Source organism: Populus trichocarpa, chromosome 4, assembly GCF_000002775.5.
Source record: "Populus trichocarpa isolate Nisqually-1 chromosome 4, P.trichocarpa_v4.1, whole genome shotgun sequence".
Lineage (NCBI taxonomy): Eukaryota > Viridiplantae > Streptophyta > Magnoliopsida > Malpighiales > Salicaceae > Populus > Populus trichocarpa.
This window is the reverse complement of record NC_037288.2, coordinates 8208506-8223897: the sequence shown is the minus strand read 5'-3', so window position 1 is coordinate 8223897 and position 15392 is coordinate 8208506. Positions and strand designations below refer to the sequence as shown.

At 34.9% G+C, this 15392-nt stretch overlaps 2 protein-coding genes across 5 annotated transcripts; both read left to right on the top strand.

Annotated features, from left to right (window-relative positions):
* The first annotated feature begins 224 nt into the window (after positions 1–224).
* LOC7477448 (protein PLASTID MOVEMENT IMPAIRED 15) lies at positions 225–2888 on the top strand. 3 transcript variants are annotated; one of them, XM_024599169.2, is made up of 3 exons: positions 225–406; positions 572–710; positions 832–2888. In XM_024599169.2, the coding sequence occupies exons 2-3, from the start codon at positions 579–581 to the stop codon at positions 2593–2595; spliced, it is 1896 nt and encodes a 631-aa protein (XP_024454937.1). In that variant the 5' UTR covers positions 225–406; positions 572–578; the 3' UTR covers positions 2596–2888. The 3 variants fall into 3 exon arrangements, with proteins under 3 accessions (XP_024454937.1, XP_002305176.1, XP_024454936.1); XM_002305140.3 differs by having other exon boundaries at positions 829–2888; XM_024599168.2 differs by having other exon boundaries at positions 225–415; positions 829–2888.
* Positions 2889–11916: 9028 nt separating this feature from the next.
* On the top strand, positions 11917–15263 carry LOC7456839 (receptor protein kinase-like protein ZAR1). Of its 2 annotated transcripts, XM_024599802.2 has the most exons (3): positions 11917–12966; positions 13090–14160; positions 14392–15263. In XM_024599802.2, the coding sequence occupies exons 1-3, from the start codon at positions 12711–12713 to the stop codon at positions 15039–15041; spliced, it is 1977 nt and encodes a 658-aa protein (XP_024455570.1). In that variant the 5' UTR covers positions 11917–12710; the 3' UTR covers positions 15042–15263. The 2 variants fall into 2 exon arrangements, with proteins under 2 accessions (XP_024455570.1, XP_024455569.1); XM_024599801.2 differs by having other exon boundaries at positions 11917–14160.
* The last annotated feature ends 129 nt before the right edge of the window (positions 15264–15392 follow it).

Genomic DNA, 15392 nt, shown 5'->3' with positions numbered 1-15392 from the left:
TTTTTTTTACCATATTAATTAAAAAAAATTAGCTTGAGTCAGATTTTTTTAAAAAAAAATCACGTCATTTTGCGAATGAGTTTAACAACAATTTTTTTTTTTTACACGTGACAGAAAAAAGTTGTAATTTGTCCTGTCCTCCTAGGAAATTCACCAATTCTGGGGTCCACAGTATTAATAATCATCAGGTGGCACCGGCAGCGATTCCTCCAATACCAGCCAACCATCCGGATTCAATTCTTCTTTCTCTCCATTGCCGTTTTCTTTGGCATAATAAACATTCCTTCTCAACTCCAAAAACAACCCCCCTCTCTCTCGCTCTCTAACACTGTCAAGCAAGCACAGTTCAAGCTTCAGCTTACAAATTAAACACGGACTAGACATATATGTAGCAGACTTTGAGGACGTATGATTGGTTGTCTATTAAGACTCCTTGAATTTTCTCAGTAGTTGTACTCTTATGTGCATGCTTTTTTGTTTTTTTTTTCTATTTGAATATTAGTAGCAATTTGACTTTGATTGTACAAGCTTTTGTCTGAGAAAATGTTCCTTTTTTCCCTTGATGGAACAGTGACGAAATGGATAGGAGAGTGTTTGATGACAGGAGGAGAATTGGGACAGTGAAAGCAGCTGTTAATATGTATGGAGAAAGAATTCTTGAAAGTAGTAGCTCTTCACTGAAGAAACCAGCTCAGATGGATTTGCCTGAGGTATGATAAATTTGACACAAATCGAGAACCGCTAAACCCCATTTCTTTGTTAATTCTAAGCACTTTAAGTTAGTTTAAAATGTTTGTTAGTAAATATTGTATTTTTGAATCCATTTAGAAGTCTTCCTCAAGAGCTAAGGATCTGCGCTTTGCTGAGAGAGACTTGGTTAGATATAAAGAGAGTAGAAGGGCTGCAGAGTCGGCAAAAGGCAAAGCAGAATCAAGACTCTCAGAGGCGAAAAGAAAAGTGAAAGATCTTGCTTTACAGATTGAGCAATCTAACTTGAAGGTAAAAGCTCAGATGAGAGACATGGACATGCTAAAGAAGTTGATTAAGCACGAAGACAAGGCTTTGGTTGTTGGGAGTGCTGAAAGCCATCAATATGCTGAAGTGATAAGGGAGTTGGAAGGTGTGAAGCAAGAACTGAGTAAACTTGAGATTGAGATGGTTTCTGTTTTGGAAGAGAAAACGCGGATAGAGAAGGAAATAGCAAGCTCAAATTCTAAATTGTCGTCTAATATGAACCATGTGGAAGCAATCAGGAAGAAAATTGACGAGGCAAATGAAGAGCAAATGCCAGTTGAGTTGACACGGATTGAGGCCTTGAAAGAGTTTGGAGAAATTCAAGCTCAAAGAGAGAAGGAAGCAAGTGAATTCTCGTCTGCAATGGTGGAAAGTAAGAAGAAAATGAAGAATGCCAAAGAGGAAGACAGCAGCTCGAAAGATCTTGAGTCTAAATTGGCTGTTACATTATATGATGCCAATTTGTTACAAAATGAACTAAAGCTTGCTAAAAATATGGACATAAAGGGAAGAAATGACGGTATGAAGCATCTGGGAGACAGTTTCCGGAAAGGCAAGCAATTGGAGGATTCCCCTGCATTGAAGTCCATAACAGAAGAATTGCACGCAGCTAAGAAAGAATTGGCTTCGATTAGGGAAGAGGGTTTTCAGTTCATGACCTCACTGGATATCATAAGGAATGAGCTGAGGCATGTAACAGAAGAAACAGCTCGATTGGAGAAAGAGAAGGAGAAGGCTGATATAACTGCTCAAAATCTGAACTCAAAGCTGCTGAGAGCAAAATCTAAATTGGAAACTGCATGTGCAGTTGAGGAGAAGGCAAAATCAATTTTATTCAGTCTGTCTGTGACACTTGAACAGTTGAAGACCGAAACGGAGTTAGCAAGGAAAGAGAAGAAGCTCATCAGTGAAGAAACTGCAAACATTAAGTCAGAAATCCACAAAACTGAATCTCAAATGGACTTGACTGAGGGAAAATTGCAGGCGGCAATTCGGGAGCTTCAAGCAGTCAAAACATCAGAGTCTTTAGCTCTTGAGAATCTGCGAAACGGTATTGAAAATACCATGAGATCTAGAGCTTCTGCTTCTCAACATAGTTCATCGATTACCATCTTAAAGTTTGAATATGAGTATTTAACTGGACATACAGCCAAGGCTGAAGAAATTGCAGACAAAAAGGTTGCAGGAGCTCATGCATGGATTGAAGCACTGAAAGCCAGCGAAAAGGAGATATTGATGAAAATTGAACTAGCTCATAGAGATATCAGAGAGACAAGGGTAGAGGAGGAGCAAGAGATATATAGAACTGAGAGTTCACTAACTGCTAAAAGAATGGTAGAGGGAGAGCTAAGAAAGTGGAGACAAACGAGCAAAAAAAACACAGAAGCTGAGAAGCAGCAACAGCCATTGCCAAGGAAATCCATGGAAGCTAATGGTAATCAGACTCCATCAAGACGTTCCAAGCTCCGAAATTCTGGTTCTCCAGCAGTTCGAATGACTCCTCGATCAACTTCAATCACTATCAAGAAGAAAGGAACAGTGGAGCCAAATTTAGCCAAGTTTTTCATTGGAAAGAGTTGACAAGGATCCATAAGATGCTTCAAAGTTTTTATGACCATGTGGCATGTGAAGTTACCTTTTTCCTCCTTGTCATTATGTTTCAATTGAAGAAGAAAAAAAATCAAAAGTTCCTAATAAGTGCTAGTCTTCCTAGTTTCATTTGTCTTCACTTCCTTCACTTTCATGCACTGGAAACTAGCAACTGCGGGAGGCATTCTTCACTCTTCAATGGAAGATTGAATGTCTCAAACAAGGCAGTCATGTTTTGGATGTTCTTGTGCATAAATCTAAACCATAGATGCTATTTTTCTTGAGTTGTATTAGCATGCTTTTGCTGTGTCCAAATGCATTTCTGGATCTGGGATGCATCATCCGACATTTAAAATTGCTCTTATACTGCAGTGCAGCTGATGATTTACTGCTGAAATCCTCTACACAAAAATGATCAAGTGCACCTTCCTTATGGCATAAGCGTAAAGCCAATTCACCCTTGCATTGTTTGTCCAGTGTTATTAGGTTCTCATTCAATCTGTGTTGACCCAAAGGAGAGCTGAGGAGCACATCAGGCTATCAAGATATCAAATTTTGGAAGAGTCTTATTGTTATGTTGCCGAAAGTACACATTCTGCAAATGAAATGACACAACTATACAATTACAGATTGCATTTGCATAACATGCTCCTTGACAGAATTAGAAATGAAGGTATCTACAAATTCCTGAAATTAGACAAGAGTTCCTCCAACGATCGTTGAAAACATGGACATCCAAACTATATACAGATGCTTGATTGGCAGATTATTCATCATGTTCTCTGTTTTGTCTTGTGTTAGACAATGACAAGGTGTTTTTTTTAAGGGGTTTCAGACAAGATGTTAACAAGGTTTTTACGAGATCCTATGAAATATTAGAATATCTGCTGAACGGTAATAGCTTGCCTCCTTGTTTGTTGTAGGATACATCCTCAAAACTATGACAATGAAGGCTTTGAACATAAGAAAAATAGATGGTTGTTAATGGAAATTAGTACCCAATAGATTAAAGATGAACAAAAAAACAAAATATTGTAACATAGGTTTGTCAAGATAAATTGAAGGGTCCAGGCATAAGAACGATTCCCTGTTGCATGCTGCTATATATAATGAATCTTTTTTCTCCAGAGAGTGACATGAACATTACAGCAAAAAATGGAGGTGAATACATGGAATCCATATTTATTTTTTATTTTATTTTTATTAATGGGAATATTCGGATCAATTTATACATACTTCGATTAATTCATGAATCTTGAAAGTAATAATTATATAAATATCTAATAACTCAAAAATAACTATCAACATATATGTAATAGTGGAAGAAGTGTCTTTATAAATAAATTGAGAGGAACTTTGCTTCCAATGTGCCCTATTTTCTTTCTGGAAGCACTAGGAAAGACAGATTAAGGCCTGACAAAATGATAGTTCCATAAAAAGTCGCAGTTCAAGCTGGACAGCATGTTTCCTTGTAAAATACAAGAAGGGTCAATAAATTATATATATATATTGGTTTGATCAGGTGTGAAGGCAGATATTTGGTTGGTCGCTATCTCACGTAATATTATATTAACATTAAAATAATAAAAGAAACTAAATGGGTAGTGATTTTACCGTAGCCAATTTACTATTGCTATAAACTTTATGTGGAAGGTTTCAACAGTAAAATTATGATTTTACTTTATCAACAGAACACAATTGATCTGGGTATGGTAGTCTTTTTATTCTTGTAAAATAATTAATGTATCCTTTAAAGCAAAAAATAATGAATTGGCGGGTAGGGGCATTTTTAGACTTTCAATTTTACAAGCACAATAAAATCACCACAATACCTTTAAATTCATATTATCTTTACCCTAGGTCAAGGTTTTTTTTTTTTTTTTTCAACATGTTTTTTTAATTTTTTATCAAGTCTAATTTAGAAAATTTAGTATTTTTAGCATGTATAAAATATTATTTAATGTTAAAAAGTGGGTTACGCATAAAGATCACATGGACACATGTAAGTGCTCCTGTGCTCTTGGGACGACAAGTACAGTTTCTTCCGGCAACAAAACTCCGGCTTCCTTGATGGTGTTTTAATCCTCAAGACAGCTCCTCTATTCCTGGACAGCGTGTGTAACCAAAGGATATTGAGTTTTGTGCTTGCGTTCATTTCATTTTTTTTTCTTTCTTGTTTCCTCTATCCTCCTTAATCTTAGTGCCTTCCCTTGCATATTTTCAAAACAATTCTTCGATTTTTTTTTCTTTCAGATTTGATCCCTGTTCTTTTTATTTCTATTTGTTTTATTTTAAATATTTTAATCACGGTTTTAGCCCTTGAGTTTGAGAGAGGAGAGAGAAACTCACTAGAAAATTGTAAAAGAGAGAAAGTTATTGGTTACTCATATTTCAACAACAAAAAAATCATTTTTAGTGTCAATAGGTTTCATTTAATTAGAAGAGTTCTATTGAGATATTTTTGACCCTTTATATTGCCAAAAAAATAGATCAAGGTTGAGAAAGATTTTCTTTTTCAATTTGATTTTTTTTTTTGGCCAATTTAGACTTGTTTTGAGTTGATAGGTTGATTTTTTGAGACTATAAGACTATAAGAATGTCATTTTATTAAATTCTACTAAATTTATAATTGGTTTCTATATAAGATTATAATTATTTTCCTATAAAATTAGGGAGCAGAGCACTTTATTTTTTATAGGCCTTTGTGATTTGTCTTTGTTTTTATTCTAAAGTCTTATTTATTGGTTTTCCTGAGTGATTTGTTTTATGATTTTATGATTATATAAAAAATTTCAAAAAGTTTAAGTGTCTTATTCTTATTTTTTTTAATATGTCCACAACATGATCATCAAAAAGATATTTTATTTAAATTTGCTTTTATGACTCTAATATTTTTTTTTGCTTTAAAAACTAAATATTCTAATGAAAAAATCACAAAATAAAAAATGTATTAATAGCATGAAGAAATTTTGATTAAATATATGCATTTTATACTTATTTTAGATTGTCCAGAGTCTTTTGGATATTTATTCTAATTGTATTTGATTTTTATTAAACTAAATGCATTACTTAAGAAAACTATATTTTTTAGTTGATAAAAATTGATTAATAAGAAAAATTACAATTGCATTAGCAAATTATTTTGTTTTTAGAGAATTTAAATTATTATTTTTCTTATTAAACAATTACTGGCATATAATAAAAACAAAAGTGGATTGCTCCCCGGTACACAAGATTAGATATCTTAATTTGCACCTATTTCTTAGCTTCTCGATTTAATCTTTAATTTGTGTCAACATCTCTTTCTTGTATTTTTTGTGCATATATTTCTTGAATTATTTGACTTAACACACAGATCACCTTTTCAGCCTAAAACAAATATTCTTGATGTTAAAAAAACACATGACAATGCTTGCATATTTATTTTAATTGAAAAATAACCATTTCTTTGGCTCACGACAAAGCAGAAGGTAAGTCTACTACACTTAAAAAATTGAAAAAGATTATAGAGCTTCATTGTTCATATGAGCAATGAAGCTCATCCTCTTCTTGGATGAGAATGTCAGTTCTGAAATTGGTGAATTAGGAGCATTGTTGGCTTACTTTCAAGCTAGGTCAGACTTGGTAGACCGAATTAAAGCAACTCGGATGAAGGATGAGTGGGTATGTAAGATTTGGGATGAGTTGGAGTAAGGAAAGGCTTTGGGTTTCGTTGTTAGTAAAGATGGTGTGTTGAGATTTGGTTCCAAGTTATGTGTGCCTAAGGTGGATGATTTGAAAAGAGATGTGGTAGTGGAAGCACACCAAACTGCCTATATTGTACATCCTAGTTCTAGCAAGATGTATAGAGACTTGAGAGAGTGTTACTAGTGGAATGACATGAAGAAGGATATTGCTGAGTTTGTATCTCGATGCTTGACCTATCAAAGGGTTAAGGGTGATCATCAGAAGCCACCAGGGATTTTATAGCCATTGTTGATTCCTGAATGGAAATGAGAGGGGATCACTATGGATTTTGTGTCGAGTTTGCCTTAGAGTCAAGAGGGTTATGATTTGGTTTAGGTAATAGTTGACCATTTGACCAATTCATCTCATGTCTTGCTAGTAATGGTGATATATAGGTTTGCAAAAGCTGTCAGAAATCTTTGTTAACGAGATCGTGACTTTGCATGGTATGCCTAACTCAATTGTGCCTGATAGAGGTCAATGGTTCACTTCTCGATTTTGGTTGGAGTTTTAGGAAGCCTTGGGGACTAATGTTCAGTTAAGTTCTGTTTTTCATCCTCAAACTAATGAATAGTTTGAGAGGACTATACAAATTTTGAAGGATATGTTGAGAGCTCGTGTGATTGATTTTGGGGTCAGATAGAGCAAGTACTTATCTTTGGTTGAGTCTTCTTATAACAATAGTTATCAAGCAAACATGGTATGTCTCCGTATAAGGCTTTGTATGGACAAAAGTGTAGATTACCTGTATGTTGGTATGAGGTTGGAGAGAGGAGATTGATGGGTCCCAAGTTAATACAAATTACTTCGGATAAGATTAAAGTGATTTGAGATAAGCTTCAAATAGCTCAGAGTAGGCAAAATAATTATGCGAATAAGAGAAGGCGTAGTTTGGAGTTTTTAGTGGGTGAAAACGTGTTCTTGAAAGTCCATCCGATTAAAGGAATATTTAGATTTGGAAAGAAGAGAAAGTTGGGCCCCAAGTTTATAGGGCCTTCTGATATTTTGGAAAGAGTAGTGGCATACCGACTTGCTTTTCCACCTAATCTATCCTCCATAGATCTAGTGTTTCATGTTTCGATGTTAAAGAAGTACTTGCTTAATTCATCTCATGTGCTAGAAGTTCTATCGCTTAAGCTGAGGGATGATATGTCATACAAAGTCCACCCGGTAGAGATAGTGGATTGACAAGTTAGAAAGCTTTGATCAAAGAAAATTGCATCGGTTAAAGTTGTGTGGAGTAAACACCCACACAAAGAAGCGATGTGGGAGCTTGAGGAGGAAATGCTCAACAAATATTCATACTTGTTTGAACTTACTAGTAAGACTTTAGTTCTTAAAGTTTAATTTGAGGATGAATTTTGTATAATGGGGGGAGTGTTTTAAGACCCAAACTTGTAGTCCAAACATAAGCCCAAATCAGCCTAAACCCACCTAAACTAACCTAGGTATTTAAAGAAAAGGTTGCAAGAGAAATTTCTTTTCCTCTCTCTTTTCTTTCCTCTTTGCCATGATCTCTCCCTTAAAAACATAGAGGGATTTCGATTTTAGCTTGAATTTTAGTTTAAGAAAGATTGAAGGAACAAGTAATTGATTTTCTTCTAATGTTATTTTCAATAATGGTTTGATTATAAAAGGATTAAAGAAGAGATTAGGGTTTTGTTATGATTTTGATGATTGAATGATTTAAGAAAGTTAATTGAAGTATTAGGGTGTGGCTTTAAATGAACTGTTTTGATGGCTTGAATGATGGGTTTTAAAAGAGCAAGTCACCTGTTTTTGGATTTTGCAGATCGAGGACTGGTAGGTCAGGATTCTGGAAATCCTAACCAACTAGTTGATGGATTCACTTGTTACTACTGGTCAACTAGTTGGTCTAAACCAGGTGACTGATTTGTTTGTGTAGTGGTCAATCGGTTGACTCGACAATAGAGTTTTATCGGGTCTGTTGGGTTTGATCAGTTTGGGTTATCTTTGGATTTGATCAGGTGAAATAGTTTGGCAATATATTTACATTTTGGTCTCTAAGATTAGAGTTTTAATTTTTAATGATACTTTGTTTCGAGTCGTTATTAAGTTTTTTGTGTATCTATTATAGGTTCTACCGACGTTCCTCCTAACAATCTTTAGTAGTCTCTAGTTCTACATTTGTTGCCTTTTGTTTTTGTTTTCTAGGTGAGTGGGATAATTTTTAATATACATGTAATATAAATAATATATGTATGTTGATATTAGGATGAATACAATTGATTATTTCTTGAATATCGATATATATATATATATATATATATATATATATATATATGTTCCTTTATTTTGTATTACTCATTCATTCTTGATTTTGCACTCGCATTTTGTTACGTCAAATTATATTTGATATGACTTTTATTTGTTTTGGATATTCATGTCAATAACTATTATGTCTTGATATTGGTAAGCTTGTTAGAAACTCCATATTAATTGAGAGTAGTTAGTCTTTGTGCATATTGTATCTATATACCTAGCTAGTGAGAGAGACACTAGTTTGTGGCGATTGATCCTCTCACAGTGGCCACCTTTGGGTATCATCTGGTCACCTTCAGGTATCATCTGATTTCTAACATGTATTTAATTACCTTATGTTAATATGCTTAGTTCCATTCTCTTATTTCTATATTATCACAATTGATGACTTATATTCATAAATAGCTAAAATATATATTAAATGTTTTTTCATCACTGAATTAGTTAAACTCACCCCTCCATTTAAATTATTTTCACGTTCTTAGTTTTCGTTAACAAATTGATCTTGACCGAGAGTTCCTGTTTTCTTAATTTTTTTTGTTAGTATGCCTTGCTTACTTCCCCGAGGTTTTCTTTTTAGTTTTATTCGATGTTTTAGATGCTTTACTATTACACTATTTTATTTAAAGTTTGGATTTTGACCATGTAATAAATAAATGGATTATCGTTTTTGTTTTAAATAATGATGAGAAGTTTTGATCTATGATTGATTTTATTGCCTGGAACAATATCACATTTTGGAAGATTATGAAATGTTGTATGATTTTATATGGTTTTGGTTTTATGATATGTATGTTCTAAGGCTTAGCGCAAGTAGGGTGTCCCCATGTCACTGCTCCTGTGTTGCCGGTCATGGACCCGAGGTTAGGGTCGCACCAAGTAGACTAGGTCACGTAGGGATGACAATTTAATCTAAACCCGATGGATACCGACCCAAATGAGTGAGTTTATGTTTTGATAGTTATTTTACCCAATGAATAATGGATTCAAACCCAACTCTCTCTCTCTCTCTCTCTCTCTCTCTCTCTCTATATATATATATATATATATATATATATATTATTTTATGTTGAATAATAAATAATTGTCATACAATGGATATCCATATAGATACTCGAAAACTTGATGGATAAGGTATGAATATCTAACACCTGATGTGTTATGGGTAGGGTATGGATATTAAAAAAAACCAACTCATTGGTACCCTTTACCATCATTAAGGTCACGTTAAGACAACTCTCACATGGTTTAATTTTAAACCCGAATTAGGTAAGAAGTTGGGTCAGAAGGCTTTTCTTCTTAATATCATTTTTTTTTCCTCAATTGCATCCTCAATATTTTTTTACTTGTCGGTTGGATTGCCTTTGAATCAGCTAAGTCGAGTAGGTTATGTCAGACAAATTTTCACATAAGTTAATTAGGCAAGAACTTGGGATCAAGAGGTTTCAAGGTTGACCTGCCGATCTAATTTTAATATCAATATCAGATAGTTCTTTATGACCTATATAGTTTTTTCATCACATTTAAAATTATTTTGATACAACCCACGGTGTAGCAGGTGCCTCTACACTAGCATCTGACAAACAACAAAACACTCATTATTTAAGTTGGTTATGCTTGCTTTTATCATATGCCACCTTCTTTTATTAACACAAGCTAAAATTGGTGGGAAAATATTATAGTTGTAAATGTCATTACACTGTTCACTGGAACTTTGTAATGACACCTTCATTCCTCCCATAAAAAAAAAAAAAAACTTATAACTACTATAGCTATTATAGGTCATTAAGGTCTTTTCACCTGACGTATTAGTCATTTTCAAATTGATTAGGGATCATTATACCTTTGCCCATTTCAAAAGCATAGTGAAAACACTTAGATACCTTTCAAGGCAAAATTTTCTATGTTGGCATCTAGGGGCAATTTTGTACTTTCAAATTAGTTTTTTCATTATTATCATATAAGATGAAGGATAATTTTGTGTTTGGAAAAATATAAAAAATCAAAAGTACACTGAAACAACCAAAATTTCATTAGATGTCAAAAAAAACTACAATTGGTCTTAAGGGGTATTTTCATCTTTTCTCGAAGATTTTTATTTTTATTTTAACATGTCAGATAGTGGGTAATTTAGTATTTGTCTAAATATATAAAAACAAAAAAGGTGAGTAAGGATCCTTCCAATGTCCAAAAATGCCTTTTTGTCATGTCTTTGGAAGCACTATCATGTCCTCTTTCTTTTAGTGCGGCACGCGTTGCCGATGATGGTCTAGTTTGTCGCTAGTAAGCTTTTTTTTCTTTTTTTTCCCTTCATTTTCTCTCTCCTCCCCTAAAAATTATAGTTTGACCCTCTTTGTTGTTGATATTCAACTCTATTCCTTATTCTTTTAATTTTTAATTTTTGGTCTTGGCTCTTTTATAGAAGTTTTATTTGTTTTCAATTTTATCATTTAATCCCAATTTAGCAAACTTTATATACTCCAATTTGGTCCTCATTTTTTGGATTTTTAATTTTGTTTCTTGGCCCTTTTGTAAGAGTTTTATTGATTTTTAATTTCATCCTACAATTCCAATTGATTGTATTATATTTTTCAATTTGGTCCTCATTGTTTTGATTTCTAATTTTTTTTCTTGAATCTTTTGTAAAAGTTATTATTCTTTTTAATTTCACCCTTCAATCAAAACATTATTTTTTATTTTTTATGTCAATTTTGATCCTTATTCTTTTGATTATTCTTTTTAATTTCAACATTCAATCAAATATAAAATTTATTTTGTTTTTCAATTTTAATCATCATTCTTAGAATGAATATTTTTTTAATCTTTTTATATAATTGATTTTTTTTTCAATTTTATTCTTCAATATTTGATTGATTAGGAATTAAACTTCATGATTTTTTCATACTGGGTACTTTTGTTCTAATGACCCTAATGACCCAGGTAACGGGTTTAAAATGTATTTATTTTTTTTTAAAAAGGAAAGGGCTTTTATAATCCTTTTGATCTTTTTTATCAGGTTATTTTATTCTCATGATCTAGGCCGCGAGTTTGGTGGAATATCCAGGGTTGACTCGACTCTGCTTATCATGATTATAAGTTTGTCATGTTAATTGTGGTTGACCAAAACTATTTTTTTATTTTTTTTTTGCTCCATTTCAGTAATTAAATATCATTTCTTAAAAATAAAAAAAAATAGTTCCGTCCCATGGCAAATCGCGGGTATAAGGCTAGTAGTCTGTAACCAATTTAATGATAAGTTGCTATGAAGCGAAATCCAGTCCAAAGTTTGATCTGACCTCTACTGGACCCCAAACTTTCTCAGAATCGCCAAAACGTGTGCAGACCTTTTCTTTTGGTTCTCAAGGAGACAGCCCAGCCGGCAATGGACGCCAACCCTAGCTGGGGAAGTCATAAAAAACTTCTTTCCTCCACCGGTCACAGCAAGACAAAACCAACCAACCCTGTATAGCTTGAAAGTCAAACCGTCTTACCAAATTATACTGGTTTGCCCATCAAGTGGCTTTTTTATGCACCTAATAACGCCATCAATCACGCTAAGAACTGGATTCGTAGACAAATAGTTTGTAAGTGTCAACCTCACTGATGTTTAAGGAATTCAAGCCACAGCTTGCCCCATCAGCTTCGAAGATGTTAAAGATTAGAAAACACCAACAACTTGACTGGTCATGGTTTTTTGACAGGTAATGAGTAACCATGATGAATTGTCTGCAAGTATAATTCTGGTATTGAAAGCATGCTACAAATAAGGCCTATTCGATTAATGTTGTCTAGCAATAATTCAAACTTAAAGTTTTGCGTTTAGAGAAAGCAAATGTGGTGGGCACATGTTTTGGTTTTTAACTTCAATACTAGGGAACAGCAGGGCTGCATTGACCGGTTTCTCCCAGTCTGCTCTTCAACTACAGTGGCTACTTCCTTACAGGGTCATATAAGGTCCAGCAGCAAACACAAAGCACTAAAGCAGTAAAGAGCCTCTCTTTTCTTTCCGTATATGATCTCCTTGAGCTCACACGATGATCCCACAACCACAGACATTTCTCCTTTGAACTCCATTCCACATTTGCCTTTATGTAGAGATGGTTCTGCAATTTGTTTCTCTAGTTTTCTTTATTGTCCACTATATTACTTTTGCTGGTTCTGTTAATGATGAAGGTCTTGCTCTTCTATCCTTCAAGCAATCAATAGAAGACTCCACAGCTCGCAGTCTGGACAACTGGAACTCATCAGATGCGAACCCGTGTTCGTGGTATGGAGTTACATGCAGAGAAGAGAAGGTCTTTTTTCTCAGGCTTCCAAACAAAGGACTAGCTGGGATGCTGCAACTTGATACTGGTAAGCTTGTTGCCTTGAGTCATGTTAATCTCAGGAGTAACTACCTCTCTGGAAGCTTGCCAGTCGAGCTCTTTAATGCAGCAGGGTTAAAATCCTTGATACTCTCAGGAAACTCATTTTCAGGGACAGTTCCTGAAGAGATAAGGAACCTCAAGTACCTACAGACCCTAGATCTTTCTCAAAATTCTTTCAATGGGTCATTACCTTCATATCTTATTCAATGCAAGAGACTGAAAAATCTTGTACTCAGTCGAAACTTTTTCGCCGGCTTTCTACCAGATGAGTTAGGTAACAATTTGGTTATGCTTCAGACACTGAATCTTTCACATAACAGCTTCAGGGGTTTGATCCCTGGCAGCCTAGGCAACTTGTCAAGCTTGCGAGGAGTGCTTGATCTATCTCACAATCGTTTTGATGGCCCTATTCCAGCAAGCTTAGGAAATCTTCCTGAGTTAGTTTATATCAATCTCACCTACAACAATCTTAGCGGTGCAATACCACAAACTGATGCTCTGGTGAATGTAGGTCCAACTGCTTTTATTGGCAACCCTCTTCTCTGTGGGCCTCCTCTGAAAAATCAATGTCCTTCAAGCACTTCCCATCCAAATATTGATCCTAAGCCCTTAGCAGTAGGAGACAGCTCAGGCAAGCCAGGGAGAGGAAAATGGTGCTGGGTCGTGATCGCATCTGTTGCCAGCACAATGGTAGGAATTTGCCTAGTTGCGTTATCTTTCTGTTACTGGTACAAGAAGGTTTATGGTTGTAAAGAAAGCATACGTACTCAGGGCCGTAGTTTTGAAGAAAAGTCAATGGTTAGAAAGGAAATGTTCTGCTTCAGAACAGCAGACTTGGAATCTCTATCAGAAACTATGGAACAATACACCTTTGTCCCATTAGACTCAAAGGTCAGTTTTGATCTTGAACAACTTCTGAAAGCATCTGCTTTTCTGGTTGGAAAGAGCGGTATAGGGATTGTCTATAAAGTTGTTCTTGAAAAGGGGCTAACTGTGGCAGTGAGGAGACTGGAAGATGGAGGTTCTCAGAGGTTCAGGGAGTTTCAAACTGCAGTTGAAGCAATAGGCAAAATTAGACATCCAAACATTGTCAGCCTTCTAGCTTATTGCTGGTGCATCAACGAGAAGTTGCTTATCTATGATTACGTGTCCAATGGTGACCTTGCCACTGCAATTCATGGTAAGTACCAGCCCGACTCCTCATGTAAGAAACTAAAAAAAAACTAGTTAGCTACCGTGTTGATAATGTTGTTTTCCATGAAAAATCACAATCAATTGTCACGTTAACTGCTTTGAATCTCTTTTTAACTTGATAATGTTGTTTTCCATGAAAAATCACAATCAATTGTCACATTAACTGCTTTGAATCTCTTTTTTAACTGCTCTGAATCTTTCTTCAAAATATGTCCAGGAAGAACAGGAATGACATACTTTAAACCTCTTTCATGGTCCATTCGACTTAGAATCATGAAAGGATTAGCAAAGGGTCTAGCTTTTCTACATGAATGCAGTCCCAAAAGGTATGTCCATGGAAATTTAAAGACTAGCAATATACTGCTCGGGGAGAACATGGAGCCCCACATCTCCGATTTCGGACTCAACTGCTTTGCTTATACAAGTGAAGAATCCATACCAGTTCAAGGGGAACAAATGACAAGCGGAACACCACAACAGGGTTCTCCATATGCTTTGACACCAACACATTCAAGCATGTCGGGGTCTTGTTATGAAGCTCCCGAGTCCTCAAAAGTCATAAAACCATCACAGAAATGGGATGTTTACTCATTTGGGGTAATTCTATTGGAGATCATTTCTGGGAAGTCACCAATTATGCAGATGAGTCTGTCAGGAATGGATCTAGTCCGATGGATTCAGCTTAGCATTGAAGTGAAGCCACCATCCGAAGTACTAGATCCCTTCTTAGCTCGTGATTCGGACAAGGAACATGAGATGATTGCAGTACTTAAGATTGCTCTAGCCTGTGTTCATGCGAGCCCTGACAAGAGACCCTCCATGAAGAATGTGAGTGAAAATCTGGAAAGATTGGTCTCATCGACTTAAAATCAGTTTTCATCGAGGGAAATTAATCTATACACCCTCCTCAGAAAAATCAAATCAATGGGTGCGTTGTTCCTAAGGATTGAACTACTAATTTGCCACAAATATTTCTCCTCCTGTTTGGATGTTGTCTTACATTGAGCTCCTATTCACCACCATGTACATCTGAATCTTGCAGTATTTGTTGTGTTAAATTAAATAATTCGTACAGAATTTTTATTATTACTCTCCATGATTTTGTTATATTGTGGTTTGTACTCCTAAATCCTAATTACTGGAATTTCTTCCTCCTATTACCCTATCCGCGTCTCAACAAAAACATGCCATCTATTTCTACGCTTTAAAAGGTGAAAA

Coding starts and splice junctions, on each gene's coding strand:
- LOC7477448 (XM_002305140.3), top strand. CDS start 579: ATGGATAGGAGAGTGTTTGATGACAGGAGGAGAATTGGGACAGTGAAA. Junction 711..828: donor CTCAGATGGATTTGCCTGAG/GTATGATAAATT, acceptor GAATCCATTTAG/AAGTCTTCCTCAAGAGCTAA.
- LOC7456839 (XM_024599801.2), top strand. CDS start 12,711: ATGGTTCTGCAATTTGTTTCTCTAGTTTTCTTTATTGTCCACTATATT. Junction 14,161..14,391: donor CCTTGCCACTGCAATTCATG/GTAAGTACCAGC, acceptor AAATATGTCCAG/GAAGAACAGGAATGACATAC.